This window comes from Cavia porcellus, unplaced genomic scaffold (assembly GCF_034190915.1).
Source record: "Cavia porcellus strain 051 isolate PalLab524CR breed Dunkin Hartley unplaced genomic scaffold, mCavPor4.1 scaffold_38, whole genome shotgun sequence".
NCBI classification, from domain to species: Eukaryota; Metazoa; Chordata; class Mammalia; order Rodentia; family Caviidae; genus Cavia; species Cavia porcellus.
In genome coordinates, this window is record NW_026947521.1 from 8,898,895 (window position 1) to 8,914,873 (window position 15,979).

A 15,979-nucleotide genomic window follows, 5' to 3' on the forward strand; every position below is an offset into this window, starting at 1 on the left:
TATTATTTGATTTTTTGATGATGGCCATTCCTTTTGGGGCAAGATGGAATCTTGGCACAAGGATAAACTTGAGGAATTTGCAGGAAAATAGATGCACTTTGAGGTCCCCAGATTAAGGGAAGTAAACCAGGCTCATACGCTTCAATAGGACATGGCTTCTCTTCTATGAAAAACCCAAAGGATAAAAAGCAAAATAAAAGGTAACCGGAAGTAGAGAAATTAGGATGATTTTTGTTTCCTTTTGTCTTTTGGATCTTTCTCAAATGAGTAAGGGATGGAAAGAATAAAGAAAGGAAAAAAAGGAAACAGCGTTTGTGACTGGAAAGAAGACCAAGAGTTGCAAGGGGTGGGAGGAGAGGGGTAGGACAGAAAAAAAGAATTATTTTTGAGTTATGCACACACCTCCTCCTCACAATGAAGGTGATCATTTTGCAAACATGGAGTCATCACAGATTTAAAAAATAAAATAATCTGGGGCTAGGGATGTAGCTCAGGGCAGAGCGCTTTATGCACAGCACAAGGTCTGGGTTTGATCCTCAGCTTTGAAAACGGATAGACATGGGGGCTGGAGGTTTAGCTCAGCGGCATAAACACCTGCCTTGCAAGCAGACAGTCCTGAGATCCCCGGTACCAATAAAAAGGAAAAAGACAAAAAAAAAAAAAAAAAAGGAAAAAAAGAAAACGGATAGACAAAATTCACCTGGCCATTGAACAGTCGGGACCAAACAGGTGGCCTCTGAGGTAACAGGAGCATAAACTCCGGATGGCCCAGTGGAGGTGGTCAGGAAAGCAGGGAATCCTGGTAGATTGCTAATTCACAAGCAGTGGGATGTGGTGAAACTGCCTGTGGTGTCTGATTGCCCAGTGGGACTCCAAGGCTTTCAGTTGAGCAGCTGGAAGCAGTGAGTCGCCCTTTGCTGGGAGGGGTGCCGGCGAGTTGGGGAGAGTGGGAGGCTTTTTGATGAGAGACAGAGGAGATGGGTCCCCTAGGTGGTTAGCTGTGAGACTGGGTCTCTGGGAGAAGTCTGGGCTGGAGCTGGACTTGGGCCAGGCTCTCTCCAGGCTACAAAGGAGGGGAGAGGGGGGGACCGGCCTGGAGCCTGGAGCCGAAACAGTGGACACTGAGAAGCAGGGGAACCCGCGGTGGAGACAGGAAGCAGAGACATGGGTCAGGAGAACCCAGAAGCATGGGAGTCAAGGCCAGTGCGCAGCGATCCACTGGCCTGTGCTGGAGACCAGGCATATGAAGGTTGCCCTGTCCAAGTCAGCTCCACCTGCCCCTTGTCCCCAGCACTATTGTTCCTGTTCCCAGGTCTGGAACCCAGGTGGCAACCACAGCTCCACTTGTCCCAACCCCTCCTGTCCTTGTCCTGCAGCCCTGGAGACAACATGGGAGCCTTGCAGCCTGCTCTTTCTTCTGATGCAGTAATTTGCTGTTTCAATTATGCTTTCAAAGTGAACTAATTTAGCCAGGCCTGGTGGGGCACATGCCTGTCATACTAGCACTGAGGGAGGCTGAGGCAGGAGGATCATAAGTTTCACCCTACCCTGAGAACTCTGTGAAATGAGTGAGACCCTGTCTCAGAATTAAAAATAAAAAAGGGCTAGGGACAAAGCTCAGCAGAATGCTCCAGGGTTCCTGCTCCAGTGCTGCATAAAATCAAAGTAAAATATAGATTCCATGTTGCTCCATATACTCCCACAAAGCCCAGATACCTCAGGGGCTCGGTGCCCCTTCTAACCTGCCTTCAGTTTTTAAACTATGACAGAGTAGTGTTGGTAGTTTTTGCTCTAATTTTTGATTCAGGGTCTCACTAGATGGCCCAAGCTGGCCTCTAACTCCTGGGCTCAGGAGATCCTCCTGCCTCAGCCTTTCAGTCTCTGGGACTCTGGCACACAGTGCTGTGTCCAGGCTGGTAGTATTTTGAAAGAAGAATTTTTGAAAGTGGCTAAGTAGCTTCATAAGGCACAGGCTCTGAAGTAGGAAGCTAACTTGAGGCCCTTCTCATGATGAAGATGACAAGGTCCTCAGGGACCTGATCAGGGCAGGTGGCAGATCAAGTCATAGTCCGGGCTCCCTCACAGGCCTCTTCAAACATCAAGACCATCTCAAGAGAGCCCCTCTCTGCAGGTCTTGGTAGAGGAAATGGTGGTAGAGGCCAGCTGGTCCCTGCAGTACCCATGCTTGGAGACCACTGTTGTGACAGCTTGAGTCCCAGATCCTCAGGAGCATCCAGGTCCTTCTCCATCTGCCCCCATGTCTATCCCATGAGAAGCCCCAGCACCCTGTGCCCCTGTCCTAGCATCCCCTGGATGTGTTCTGAATTCCACGTCCACTCCATCCGGCTGTCCTGGTCTGTATTTCTTCAAATGTCAAGGCCACCAGGAATGCTGGTGCGCACCTGTCATCCCAGGACTTGGGCTGAGGCAGGAGACTGCTGCACATTTGTCAGCCCGGGCTACATAATGAGCAGACCTGAACTGCACAGTGAAACCATCTCAAAAACTGTAAGATGATCACAGCAGAGCAGCCATTGTCCTGACACCCAGCCTCTGTCCCACCCAGGCCACCACGGCAATTATGTCACTGCTTTTGCAGAGGGCCAAGAAAGTCCCCATTCTGGAGCAATGGAGCATGGGAGGAAGCAGTGCAGGGCTCTGCCCTCCCCTCCATCCCTGTCACTCAGGAGAGGCACTGAGCCTCTGAGCCCCAGGCTCCTCCTCTGTGGACTTCAGGGCAATAATACTGATGACCAAGCTTGTTGTGGTGGTCACACCTGTGATACTGGCATTCTGTTTTCCTTTTTGAGACAGGGTCTCCCTCTGTAGTCCAGGCTGGCTTTGAACTCACTATGTAGTGCAAGCTGGTCTCAAACTTTCAGTGATTCTCCTGCTTCAGCCTCCTGAGTGCTAAGCAGGGGATGACAGGTGCACACCCCCCACCTGGCTCATATGTCGAATTCCTAGTGTCCTCAGTTCCACTGTGGTGAACGTGCTTGCTGGGGAAGGCTTTGCCCTGTTCTGAGCCATCCTGCCCCTGCTGGGGATCTGGCAGGTCTCATTAGCTACCTGGGCTTTGATCCAGATGCGATCCCAGCAGCCAGGGGGCCCCGGATGGATGGCAGCAGGGAGGCTGCTGACGCTGGGCGTTGCCGACTGCTGGCACCTGGAAGGACCTAGATACCTGGCGTTCCTGTCTGATGGCTTCACCGCCATCCTCAGTCATTCTAGTAAGGGCCCTGTGGTTGCAACACAGCGCCCAGGAAACCTCAGGCCTAGGTGCTCTGTCTTGAGCCTCCCTGAGCCTTGATGCTGTGACTAAAAGGGTCAGGCATAGCCACCAGACACTGCCAGCCAAGGAGCACACCTGAGACAGGCTCATTGGCCCACGTCCCCCACTAAACGCAGGCCCAGGCCACTGGTGGTCAGAGGTCTCTGGTATTCAGTGGGAAGAGCTCAGCTCACTTGCTAAGCGGACCCATGTAAAGAGGGGCTGTCACATACCCAAAGGGGACATGTCATTAACCTAGATTTTTCCAGCAATTTCCTGAAGCTCACATTTCCTTTACTTGAAACTCTGGTGTGTTGTGAACCTGAGAATCCATCCCAGAGCCTTTACACTGAGCTACATCCCCAGCCCTTCTTATTTTTTATTTGGAGTCCTTACTAAGTTGCAGAGTTACCCAAGGAGCTGGAATTTGTATCCTCCTGCCTCAGCCTCCCAGAACTCTGGGAGGATCGGCTTGCCCCTCCCTGCCCAACTACTCAAATATTTCTGCACTTTTTTTTTTTCTCTGTCTTTTCTCAATCATGATACGATCAATTCCACTACTTGAGATTTTGAGTTACTCCTTTGGGGATAATTAGAAAAAAGAAGACCAAGGGTTGGGAAGGGAAAAAGGGAAAAATCCAGAGAATCTGGTGATAAGCAGCGGCAGGGCGGGGGGTGGGATCTCGGTGCCCCGGGTGGTTCCCAGGAGCAGGCGGGCAGGCGTGAGCTGCATCTGCAGCATGCGACAACCTCAACCTCGGGGAGCTCCCTGGATGTTACTTACCTGGATCCCCTTTAATCCTTCCCATCAAAGCTCCTTAAAGCCTTGTAAAACCCAGGCTTACTCTGCTCTGGGGCCAGCTCAGGGTCAGAGGGCAGGAGAGGAAGGCAGAGTAGAGCTTGGAAGGTTTCGGAGGAGCCAGGGAGGCGAGTGCCACACCAACACCCTCGTTTCCTTTGCTGACTCATTTTGTGGTACTGGGGATTGAATGCCCCGGGCCTTCACACTGAACTGCAGCCCCAGTCTCTTTTTAAACTTTTTTTTTTTTGTCTTTTTCATTTTTATCGGTACCGGGGATCCAACTCACGACTGCCTGCTTGCAAGGCAGTGTTTATGCCGCTGAGCTAAATCCCCAGCCCCCTCTTTTTAAACTTTTGAGCAGGGTCTTGCTAAATAGTGCAGGCTGGGTGCTAACCTGTGGTCCTCCTGCCTCAGCCTTGCAGAGTTCTGAGATTACAGGTATGCAAAGCTGTGCACTTGGCCAGGCTAAAACTCATTTTTACAAACGAGAGGTAGGAATGTCCCAGATGTGCGCTTTGCTGCATTTCTCAAAAGCACTCTGATCCCTTAACCACAGTCTTCTGGCCCCCAGGCCAGGGTGTGCACGTCTGTCTGCCATCCCGTGGCTCCATCCAGACGCTGGTGTCCTGAACAGATGTCACGTCTGATGGAGGAGGGGCTCTGAAAGGAGATGTGGGTGCTGCACATAGAAAGACACAGAGGGATGTCCCAGCACCGCCTCAGGGGACGAGCTGCCATGGCTTGCTTGAGCCAGGGATGGTGGTGGTGTAGGAGCCGCACTCCAATGACCTCCCAGGCCCAGCTACTGGCCCGTAGACAACCAGGAGCCATCAGAGGACGTGCGGCCCCAGAGTGTTATTAAAGCTATTTTTGGAAAATAACTGGCTGAGGAATGATAACTGCCTGGAGAGGAGAATGGTGTTGCAATCCCGGGGAGAGAGGTGAGAGGGCTTGAGCTGGGCAGTCACTATGTGGGCGGGAGGCACCGGCTGAAGTGTCCAGGCAAAGACTGATGAGGGGTTGGGGTGGTGGTGGTGGGGGGGTTGGAGATTTATAGATGGGGTGATCAGGAGAAGGGTGAGGTCATCAAGGGGAGAGGCAGGGAATGCAGAAAAGGTCTGCTGCAGACGAGGGGATTGGTGAGAATTTTCTCTTGTCACAAATGCTAGTGGGGGCAGCCCAGGGTACTGAGACTTCCAGTTGCTGGCACCTGAGAGAGACAGTCTCAAAGGGCAGTGCTGTGATTTGCAGATGGGCTCTGTGGCTTCCCGGTGACCCTCGATGATCATTGGCCCCTCCAGGTCTCAGCGTCCTCCGCTGTGAAATGCACTGGCCACACTGCAGGGCCACCCAGGGGATGGCGTGAGGGGGTGGAGGATGGTGCCTCAGGCCACAGGCAACCAGACTGGCGCTGGGCCTGAATCCGACCTTCACACTGAGCCTATCCCTTCCCTTTTTGTGATTTTTTGGTTTTGAGACGGGGTCTTGCTAAGTCACTCAGGCTGCGCTTCAGCTTACAACTCTCCTGACTCAGCTTCCCAGAGTACTGCGGTTATAGGCGAGCTTCCGCCTACATTTATTATTTTTATTTTTTTATTTTTTTAATCCTTCATGTATGCATTACATTTACTATTTATTATTTGGTGGTGCTGCGGACTGATCCTGGGGTCAAGCACGTGGCAGGCAATCGCTTTGCCACCTGCTGCAAAAATGAGCCCTAGTTTTCCTTCTGTCTAAAAAGAACTTCGATTTGATTCAAGGTGCCATCCAGAAGGCAGAGCCCTGCCCTGTGAGGCCTGCATGGCAGCACTGCTAAGGGTGAGTGCTGTGTCTTCTGGCGTCTGTCTTCCTCATCTGCAGACCTGCTGACTGCCCCTTGGGTACAGGGATCTCCCAGAAGTCTTGGGGGTGCCCTGGGTGTGGAGCTAGGCCACAGGACCTGCACAGGTGGGCTGCACCGAATGTCAAAAGTAGGCTGTGCTGAGCCGGTCGTGGTGGCTCACACCTGTAATCCCTGCACCCTGGAAGGCTGAGGCAGGAGGATCACAAATTCAAGCCCAGCCTGGGCAATTTAGCCACACACTGTGGAGAGGGGAGGGGAGGGGAGGGAAGGGGAGGGGGGGGAGGAATGGAGAGGAATGGAAAAGAAAAGGAAAGAAGGGATAGGGACCAGGAGCTAAAAGAAAAAAGGAAGAAAAAAGGAAGAAGGAAAGAAAAGAACACACTGCAGATGCAGGAGTTGAAACCACCAGCGCTCAGGTCGCCTGGGAAGTGGCAGGTGCGGTGACGTCATGGGGCAGAGCCTTGCCCGCAGCCCTTGGGTGACACAGAGCTGGCTCGCTGCAGACACCCAGGGGTTGGGGGCCGAGGGGCCAGGCGATCCTGTATGGCCGTAATCCCACTGTGGGCCCCCAGCCTGGCAGATACCTTTCGTGGAGACTTTTTTTTGGTCCCCCCACCCAAAGGAGGGCTGTCACAGGGCTAAAAGGAGGAGGGTGTTTTTCTCCTTAACCACCCCTCCCCACAGTATTGCAGCCTGAACCCAGGCCCTTTGCATTGAGCTATATCCCAGGGCTTAACCTTGTGATTTTCCTGCCTCAGCCTCCCAAGATCACAGGGCGTGTATAAAAATATACACACATTGTTCGATGGAAAGAAACAGAAATTTAGGAAGTTGCTGCTGCTTACCTGATGTCACCCCACTCCCTTCCTTCCAGATGGTTCACATGTCCATCCGGGGAGAGGATGGAGACCCGAGGTCACTTGGGGCAGGTCTGGGTCGGGCCTCTGCCACTGAACTGAATCTCAGAAGGTAATTAATAAGGATGCAGGTGGGGAAAAAGGTCACCGCATTAAGTGGTATTCAACTTTGGGATTCCTCCTGGAGCCTGCATCACCCCGTCCAACCCAAACAGCCATAAAAACCAGATTAATTGTTTAGAAGGGCAAAAGGCCAAGTGAGCTGAAATAGCAGGTTCTCCATTTATGAAGTCAACAAAACCATCTTTGTGTGCGCTTCCTGGAGCACCGCGTTCACCGCAGTGGCTCTGTGCGTGACCCCGCTGCAGGGGCCCCGGATGGGCTGGGCACAGGGCGCCCCTCATGCACGTGCTCAGCTTGCAATCGCACAGGCCTGCTAGGTCCAAAACTGCCAGTTGCTTAGGCAATATAGAATCACACACAGTTAACCTCCTGCAGTACAGACACTCCATGGACTGTGCTACAGCCACTTTCCATACAGACATGCATATACATATATACTTTTTTTTTGGTGTTTCAGACAGTGGCTCACTACACAGCCCAGGTTGGCTTTGAACTTGCAGCGACCCTCCTGCCTCAGCCTCCTCATCTCCTCGAAGTGATGGGTCTTTCTGTGCAAAGGCTGGGTGGATTTAACACTGCTCTTTTCTTCTAGGTGGCTCTCTCAGGTAACAAAGGCACCTTACCAGTGAGCTCACTGCCTCTGGTTGCCAGATGCCAGGAGGCAGGTCCTGGAGCTGCCCTCCTCCACTCTGGCTTTAGAAGCGTCTGCAGCTGGCTGTGGTGGTGCATTCCTAGAATCCCAGTCCTTGGGAGGCTGAGGCAGGAGGATTGCTACTTTACAGAGTGAGATCTGTTTCAAAAACAACAAAAAACCAAAGTCAACACCAAAATCACAATGAATGCAGCTGAGCATGGTGCAGTCTGTCTGTGATTTCAGCATTCACGAGGCTGAGGCAGAAGGCTTGCCACAAATTCAAGGCCAGCCTGAATTACCCAGTGAGACCCTGTCTCAAAACACCAAAACCGAAATCCAAATAAATACAGCAAATAAAAATTTCTGGATTTACATAATTTATTGTTTTAACTTTTTCAAAGAACATATATCACTTAAAAAAATAAATGCAAAGTTTGCTCATTTTGTAATACACATATTTACAAGCTTGTTCCATCTCTACATGTGGTAAAATTATATTTTCCACAATTCCACATTACTGTCACTTGCAAAATATTTTTCCAACAAAGTCTCCATTTTCGTTGGTCCACTATCTTCTTCCTTTCCTGGATCTTGGGTTCTTTTTGGCTTCATTGTATTTCTTTTTAAAAAGCTTTTTTTCAATTAGGCTCACTTCGTCGTGGAGGAGGGCAGCCTTTACTCGCAGCAGGAAGGCGAAGAGGTTTAGTAGAAACTGATAGCTCAGGGAGAAATTGGACTCTTCGTAGGTGGTCACGTGTTTGCAGTAGCTGGGAGAGAAGGGCAGGGAGTGGGTTACTTCCTGCCGTAACTCAGAAATGTGCTGGGCGTGGTGTGGAGGGCACATCTGTGGTCCTAGCACTCGGGAGGCCGAGGCGGGAGGATCACTGCTAGTTCAAGGCCAGTATGGGTCACATGGAGAGACCCTAACTCAAACCCAAACCCACCACAGATCGAAACGACTGCCCTCGACGATAGCCCTGAGCTCTGAAGCATCACCTACCTTCTGCAGAATTTCTGGGTGCTCAGCCAGTATAAGGAGTTCTTGGTCACCAGTGCCTGGCCTTTTTTTAGCAGGACACCCCCAAGACTGTGGCTGTGGAAACAGGGCCGGCCGGGGTCGCCTTCGGCCCAGCTGAGCTGGAAACTCGCAGCGCTTTTCTTCGTCACGGTTGGGGCTGGATCCAGCAGGGTGCTGAACTGCTTCTGCAGATTAACCACCACTTCTGGAGATGCAAGGAAAAGGGAGGTGTGACGCACGCACACAAGCAGTGCCATGTTACACGCCAGTCTGGTGCGCCAGCTTCCTGGTTCTGAGAGAACATTTCACAGCAGAGAATGAGGGTGGCGCTGGGCAAGACAGAAACTGGATAAAGGGCAAAGAACCACGTAAGAAAACACCATTACAAATGGCAAATTTGAGGTATAGTTTATCCAGATTTAAAGAGAGCTGGGAATGGTATGCATGTCTGTCATGCCAGCACTCTGAGAGTCTGAGGCAGGAGGATACAGGTTTGAGACCACCTTGGGCAACTTCATAAGATCGTGTCTCGAAATAAAATAATCTTTAAGAAAAGGCTCATAGTGAAAGCCCTGAACTTGACCTCCAGAACTGAAAAAAAGTGCAATCTGGAGTGAGAGTCTCGCAACAGTTCACATAGCCCGAGGTCTGGCATCTTAGATTGTGCTGCTGTGAACTATGCAGTGGCTAAGGGCACAGACCCTGAGAAGTCTCGCAGCGGCCGAGGTTCTCTGGGGAACTCTCCATCTCGGACGTTTCCAGGAAGCATGCACTTGCCCTGGGCCCTCAAGTGTCAAGCCATCTTCGTGGCAGCTCCACAGCATCCCCACCACCCGGTTATCTGGAAGCCCGACTCACCCCTCCTCTTGTAGGCCACGGGCTTGTCAATGTGGGAGTGGTAGAGTGGCTTTTCGCTCTTCCACATGTACCTGTGCAAGGCAGAGGACAGCTGGGGTGGGAGGCTAGGAGCTCCTGGCACACTCAACACAGTGCCAGAGGCGGGGTCCAGCCCCGGCACAGTGGACGGTGCGGGCTCAAGCTGCGGGGCGGGTGTGCTGATCACACAGAACTGAGTAACGGGCGGCAGGGCGTGCTGGTGCCCCCACCCCAGTGTTCAGGAAGCTGAGGCAGGAGGAGCTCCCTCCACAGCATCTCCCTGTGGCTTCTGCTCAAAGTGAAGTTGCTAGAGTGACAGCTGTCCTTTGCTGCCTCTGCCCTCACCGAGGGCCAAGTCCTGGCACCTCCGGTTGGGTTCCTGCTGGACACGGCTGGCTGGGGACAGTTGCTGGCATGGGGAGGGTGGGATGGGACACTGGACTAACCGGGCCTGCAGGGTCCCCTACAGGGCAGAGACTAAGAGTTGCTGCAATCCTTCGGGTTGCCGGTGAGCAGCCCTGCAGGCCTGAAGGGAGACACACAGACCACAGTGTCCTGGCCTAGTGCCACTGCAGGCTGCCTCCTGGATGCTGTGGTCTGCAAATATGGTGACAATGATGGTGTTCTTTTTTTAAGGAGGAAGAAGATTTTTTGAGATGGTCTTGGTGTGTTGCTCAGGCTGGCCCTGAATTCACTATGTAGCCCAAGCTGACCTCAAACTCACAGGAATTCTCCTGCCTCAGCCTCCCAAGTGCAGTGCCCATGTCTGGCCATAGAGCCGACCTGTATCTCATTCCCACGCCTTCTGAGCTCCACAGGTGTCTCAGAACCCGTGGGCACAACTACAGCTGCCTTTGTGCCCCAGGGCCCCTTTTGATTTTGAGGTGCTGTGACGACAGGAAAGAGTGCTGAGTTGGAGAACCCGGCCCTGCCACTTCCCAGGGAAAGCTGAGTGCCAAACAAAGGTTTGAGAAGGCAGAGGCAGGCCGGTCTCCTCTGGGCCCCCATGTGGGCAGGGAGTGGCAGCTTGCAGAGACTCATGTCAGTGTGTGGTGACAAGTGGGTGAAGATACAACCAGGTGAGTCTGACCTCTCTAGCCCTGCAGAGCTGCACGAGGAATAATAATAACAGTAATATAATTACTAATATTATTCCCTACAGCCTAGATAACCATTGAACAAAACGAACCTATCTGTGGATTTTCCAGAAAAGCTGACAGGGAATCGGAAGTCAAAAATATTTACCTCTGGTAACCTACAATGAATAGTAGTAATAGTAGTGCTCCTTTTTAATACTTGGAAAGAAAATATGCGTAATAGTAGACATTTAGTAATCTTATGATGGCCAATGACTGCTGTAGTCAATTTAGAATTGGGATTTTTCTTAAGGATTTAAAAAATAATCAAGTCAGTACCATCAGGACTATGAGAGACAGAGAAAGATGGAGGGAGAGAAAGGTCCCCCCACGAGACAAGGTCTGGCTATGCAGTTCAGGCTGGCCTCGGACTCACTATGTGGCCCAGGTCCTCCTGCCTCAGCCTCCTGAGTGCTGGGAGTCCATTTGGTCTCCACGCCCTGACCTTGTGCACCCACACATGCTTCTCTGTCCCTGCAAGTGACTGGAAGGGAAGTAGAGCCACACTGAGTGGTGCCCTCAGTCTCTGCTTGGCTCTCAGGGGCTGCCCCATACTCGGGCTATCTCGTGGCCCTTGGGAGCTGCTGTGGCTCCAGCAGGGGTGAACAAGGCCATACTCAGTGGCCCGATGATCTTTTGTGGACGAGAGCTCCCCATGCTTGGGTGAGCAGTGCAGAGTGGATGGCCCTCGTATGACCTTGATGTGCGCATGACTTTGGGGGACAGGGCTATGCTTCCTGCATGGCTGCACTGTTCTGTATCCGCAGGTGGAATGCCTGGGCTTTGGGCTCGTTTCACCACTCATGGAACACACTGCACTGTGAGTTTTCCCCTTGCAGGTTAGGCTGGCCTGGAATTGGTGGGCTATCGCTCTACCTCGTCCAGCCTATGTGGTGCCCTGGGTTCTAGATCCAGCACCCACAGGGAAAAGCTCACCTGAGGGTGAACTTGTCTGAGACTAAAAGTCCCAGCACTGATGAGTCTGTGCTGATGGAACGTCTGCTCTGGGAGGCTGAGGCAGGAAGGTCACCAGTTCAAGCCCTGCCCGGGCAGCTTAGTGAGACCTTGTCTCAGAAATAAAAAACAAGAGGGGCTGGGGGTGCAGCTCAGGGGTGGGTGCCCTGGTGGTCCCTAACATCTCTGAAGCAGCGACAACGTACTTGGCGCGTGCGTCCTCCCACTTCCGCCTCTGCTCCTCCAGTGTCCTCTTCATGACGTGGTACCACTTCCTGAAACTGAACCATGGCTTCCCTGCAAGAAACAGGCCACGAAGACATGGGGGAACCGAACTGTGCAACAGTGAGACAGTGAGACAGGACTTCTGGGACCTTGGTCCAGGCGGAGTGGAACATTTCCACAATGGCGCCTGAGGTCGTCACCTCCCCCGTCTGCCTCTCCAGACAACAATGACAGGGTCTGCTGCCGCAGTGCCACTGGGCCGCCACCTTTCCCCAAACCCAGCGCCACATGCCGGCCCACGCAGACCAAGGGATAGTGAGTGACACGCATGTGAAGCCGGCTTAGCTGGCACTGGGTGTTCGGACCCTGTCCCGCCCTGCCAGGCTCCCCCATAGCTGTGCGGAGCTCGGGAAGGCAGCATGACAGGGCCTGCAGGGACCAAGGGGATGGTCCCCCAATGAAGACGTCTCTTTCGACTCTGCACAGAGGTGTCACCTGCACCATCTGGCCTGGGGGCCCATTCAGTGCCCAGGTGTGACCTCTCAGCAGCCGGGAATGTCAGAGGGTGGCAGACGACAGTGCAGGGACCACGGCCCAGCCTGCGGGGGGCACAGCATCCCAAGGTCTAAAGGGAGAGGTCAAGTATCAGTCCGCTTGGCCTGTGATCGGGCCTTGGGGAAGCAGCCAAAACTGCTGTGGGCCCCAATACACCTGGATGCTCAGAGCAGCGGTCAGAGGCCAATCATTGCCTCGCACAGGCTCTGGGAAGACAAAGCGACTGCTCCTCAGCCTCCTGCGCTAATTAGAACAGGAGGACAGTGGGTCTGAGTTTAAGAACTCAAGTATCAACCAGGTGTGGTGGTGCATACCCGTCATCCCAGCACTGGGAAGGCTGAGGCAGGAGGATCGCTACTATTCACCACTTCACTGAGAAGAAAAGGCAGAGGGACCAGCATGAGCCAAGACTGAGGCTCAGGACATCGTGGTGGCCTTGGCCAGGGGGCAGAACGGGCACTCGGAGTGGCCACGCACTCTGCACGGCAGGAGCCGCTGGTAGTCTGGCAGCTGCCACCTGGTAGGGGGTAAGCTGAAATGTATCCTTGGACAGGTGTGGCATGTGCATGCAGACGTGTGCCTGTGTGTGGATGTATTATTCCAGTTCCCGCCCTGTGTTTACTGCATCTTTGATACATCATTTATGATCACTCTGAGTTTGACACACAGAAAAGTCAGTACCTGTTTTGTTCTTTTCATTGTTGACTTCAGCGAGATCAGACAAAGACCTAGGGATAACAATAATCGAATTGATTTATTTAGAAATCACACATGTGATGGTACATTTTGTTTTTTTATTTATCTATTTTTTTGAGACAGAGTCTCCATTTGTGGTCTAGGCTGGCCTTGAACCTGCGGCCACGCTCCTGCCTCCGCCTTTGGAGTGCTGGATTACAGGTGTGCACCACCTGGTACAGCTAAGAGTTACATTTTGAATTCTTTGGATAGAAAAGTATCAAATAGTATTTGAAACATTGAATTTTCCTGGAGAAACAATCACTGAGGCTAGGAGGAAACACTAGGAAAACCACTCTGGCCAGCCACCCCTGTCCTCCCAGCACTAGGGAGGCTGAGGCAGGAGGACTGCTGTGAGCTGGGGGTCACTCTGGGTTACACGGTGAGTTCAAGGCTGGCCTGAATGGCACAGTGAGATCCTGCCTCAAAACAAACAAAAAGCAGACGTGTGCTCAGAACGGATCAAGTGTCACTTGCCATCCAATGGAAATACTCTCACCACTCTACGCTGTCGTCCAGTAGGAAGAGCAGCTTTAAGACCACCACGATGAGAGCCACAGCCAGCACGTCATACTTCACAGTTGTGGCAGCTTTCGCGATGGGGTCAAAGGTCAGGGAGTCCACCTCTCCCCAGCCGGTCATCTCTGTCACCTGGTGGATTAATCCGTGCATTTCATCTGTTGAAGAGCAAAATGGTCAAATGTGAAGTGCTTTTTTTCCTTCGGAATTAAATTCTTTGGCAAACTACAGCACAGCAACATGTGTACCCACAAGACGTGAGGCCACACGAGAGAGACAGGAGAGATACACACACGAAGGGCACACACCTGAAACCCCAGCTGCTCAGAAGGCTGAGGCAGGACAACCCCAAATTCAAGGCCAGCCTGGGCAACCCAGTGAGAGTGTCTCAAAAATTTAAAGTGGGGCATGGGGGATATAGCTCTGCAAGCCTTGGGTACAATCTTTAGTTCTGGGAAGTAAGACATGATGCTCTGCTAAGGCCGTAGAACCTGAAGAAATGTAAAGGCCAAGTCTCACCAAGGCCGCCATCACTGTCTGCAGTGGCCCCTGGTTCGAAATAGCCACTTTTTTTTCTTTTGAGACAGGGTTTCACTATCTTACTATGGAGCCCAGGCTGGCCTGGAACTAGCAGTGATCCTCCTGCCTCAGCCTCCTGAGTGCTGGGATTACAGGCATGCACTACCACACCTGGCTGCAATAGCCACTTTCATGTTTCAGGATATCTACTTCTAATTTCATGTAGTTATAGTCACGTTGTTGTTGTTGTTCTTGGTACTAGGAATTGAACGTAGGACCTTGCGCTCGCAGGCAGGCATTGTACCGCTGGGCTATATCCCTGGCTCAGTCATGTTATTTTGTAATCTGGCTTGTTTCACTTTTTTTCATAACACAAGTTTTCAATCCTTTTATTAACTTCATAAACAGTATCTTAAGAGCTACACAGTATAGGTGGGCATGGTGGTTCACAACTATAATCCTATCACTGTGGGAAGCTGAGGCAGGATTGTAAATTTGAGGCCATCATGGGCAAATCAACGAGCCCTTAACTCAAAATAAAAAAATAAACTGGGCATGGTGGCACATGTTTGTGATTCTAGCACTCGGGAGGCTGAGGCAGGAGGATCACCTTGAGTTTGAGGGCTGGTTGAGCTACACAGCAAGACTCTGCCTTAAAAAAAGAAAAAAAAAAAAAAAAACCAACAAAAAATAAAAGAAGGAAAAAAGAAGACAGAAGTAAATAAAGCAAATACAGAAAAATAAAAAGGGCCTGGGGATGTGGCTCATTGTGAGGCCCTGGATTCAATCCTCAGTCTCCCCCTCCCCCACAGAGATAAATAAAAAACAATGCAGGGCAGTAATTCTAATCTATCACCCCATGAAAATACAGAAAAAGGTCTCCCAAATTCTGAAATCTTTTTTTTTTTTTTCCTCCCACAAGTCCAACTGCATAATTCTGAAATTTTTTTTTTTTTTGTCTTTTTCCTTTTTATCGGTACCGGGGATTGAACTCACAACTGCCTGCTTGCAAGGCAGGCTCTTATGCCACTAAGCTAAATCCCCAGCCCCAATTCTGAAATCTTGATTCAGTAGTGGCTTCAGAAATCTCAGCACGGATATACACTCCTAAGCTTTATAAAGTATACATTTAAAACTTTCACTTATTTTTGTTACTGTTTGTAAAAACCTTCTGTTCATATTTGTACATATATCGCCACATTTGCTCTTTACTTTTATAGTTACTGTATACTTTTGCATATTACTTTTTCACATCTGTATTCCTACTTAAAATATATTCAAGGGCAGCATGGAGGTATAGGCTTGGAGTCCCAGCTACTGCAGACGCTGAGGCAGGAGGATCGCTTGGGCCCAAGAGTTCCTGTGTAGCATACCAAGCCCCTGCCTCACAAAATAATAATGAAAAATACGATAAGCTACATTTTTGATGCCGCTTCAGTCGCGATGTCATCACAGCATGTTTGTATTTTCCCTTAAGAATAAGACTCCGCCAGTCTCACATTTCCAGTCTAGCAAGAAACTCGGGCAGATGCCAGCAGCATGACTGTCCTGCCACACCGGGGTGGGCAGAGGGATGGGCGGAGTGAGGCTTCCCCACAGCCTGGCTCGCTGAGGGCGCACCAGGAAGGGAGGAGGCTTCCATCTCTTTTCCTCTGGGGACTGCAAGTGGCAGGGTCTCAAGGGCCAAGAGCCGGAGGGTCACTTCTGGGATTCACTCAAACCAGGATTGGTCACACAGTCGCCATACTTCACACACTGCTACTCTTTACCAAGCTAGGTGTTAGCAACACTGCGATGCTGCTGCTCTGCGCACGCTCTGCAAATGTGCTGAAAAAAACCAACCTTCCCTCAAGCAGAAATCTCCTATGCCAAGGTAGAACTCTATTCCTCAGCAATGTCCCTGGAAGTGTTT

General features: G+C 51.4%; 1 protein-coding gene and 1 long non-coding RNA gene across 6 annotated transcripts in view; one reads left to right on the forward strand and one right to left on the reverse strand.

Annotated features, from left to right (window-relative positions):
* Positions 1–5,128: 5,128 nt before the first annotated feature.
* Positions 5,129–14,198, forward strand: LOC134474812 (uncharacterized). Its single transcript, XR_010045672.1, has 2 exons — positions 5,129–5,891; positions 6,791–14,198. It is a non-coding gene; the product is annotated as an uncharacterized LOC134474812 (long non-coding RNA).
* LOC100731134 (TATA box-binding protein-associated factor RNA polymerase I subunit B-like) overlaps positions 8,085–15,979 on the reverse strand; it is a 33,148-nt gene continuing 25,253 nt past the window's right edge. For all 5 annotated transcript variants that reach the window (XM_063243575.1, XM_063243574.1, XM_063243573.1 and 2 more), the window contains 6 exons: positions 13,529–13,706; positions 12,976–13,022; positions 11,721–11,811; positions 9,407–9,477; positions 8,531–8,753; positions 8,085–8,297 (listed from right to left, as the gene is read on the reverse strand). In XM_063243575.1, the coding sequence (XP_063099645.1) occupies positions 8,099–8,297; positions 8,531–8,753; positions 9,407–9,477; positions 11,721–11,811; positions 12,976–13,022; positions 13,529–13,706 (809 nt within the window). In that variant the 3' untranslated portion in view covers positions 8,085–8,098. The remainder of the gene's footprint in view (positions 8,298–8,530; positions 8,754–9,406; positions 9,478–11,720; positions 11,812–12,975; positions 13,023–13,528; positions 13,707–15,979) is intronic.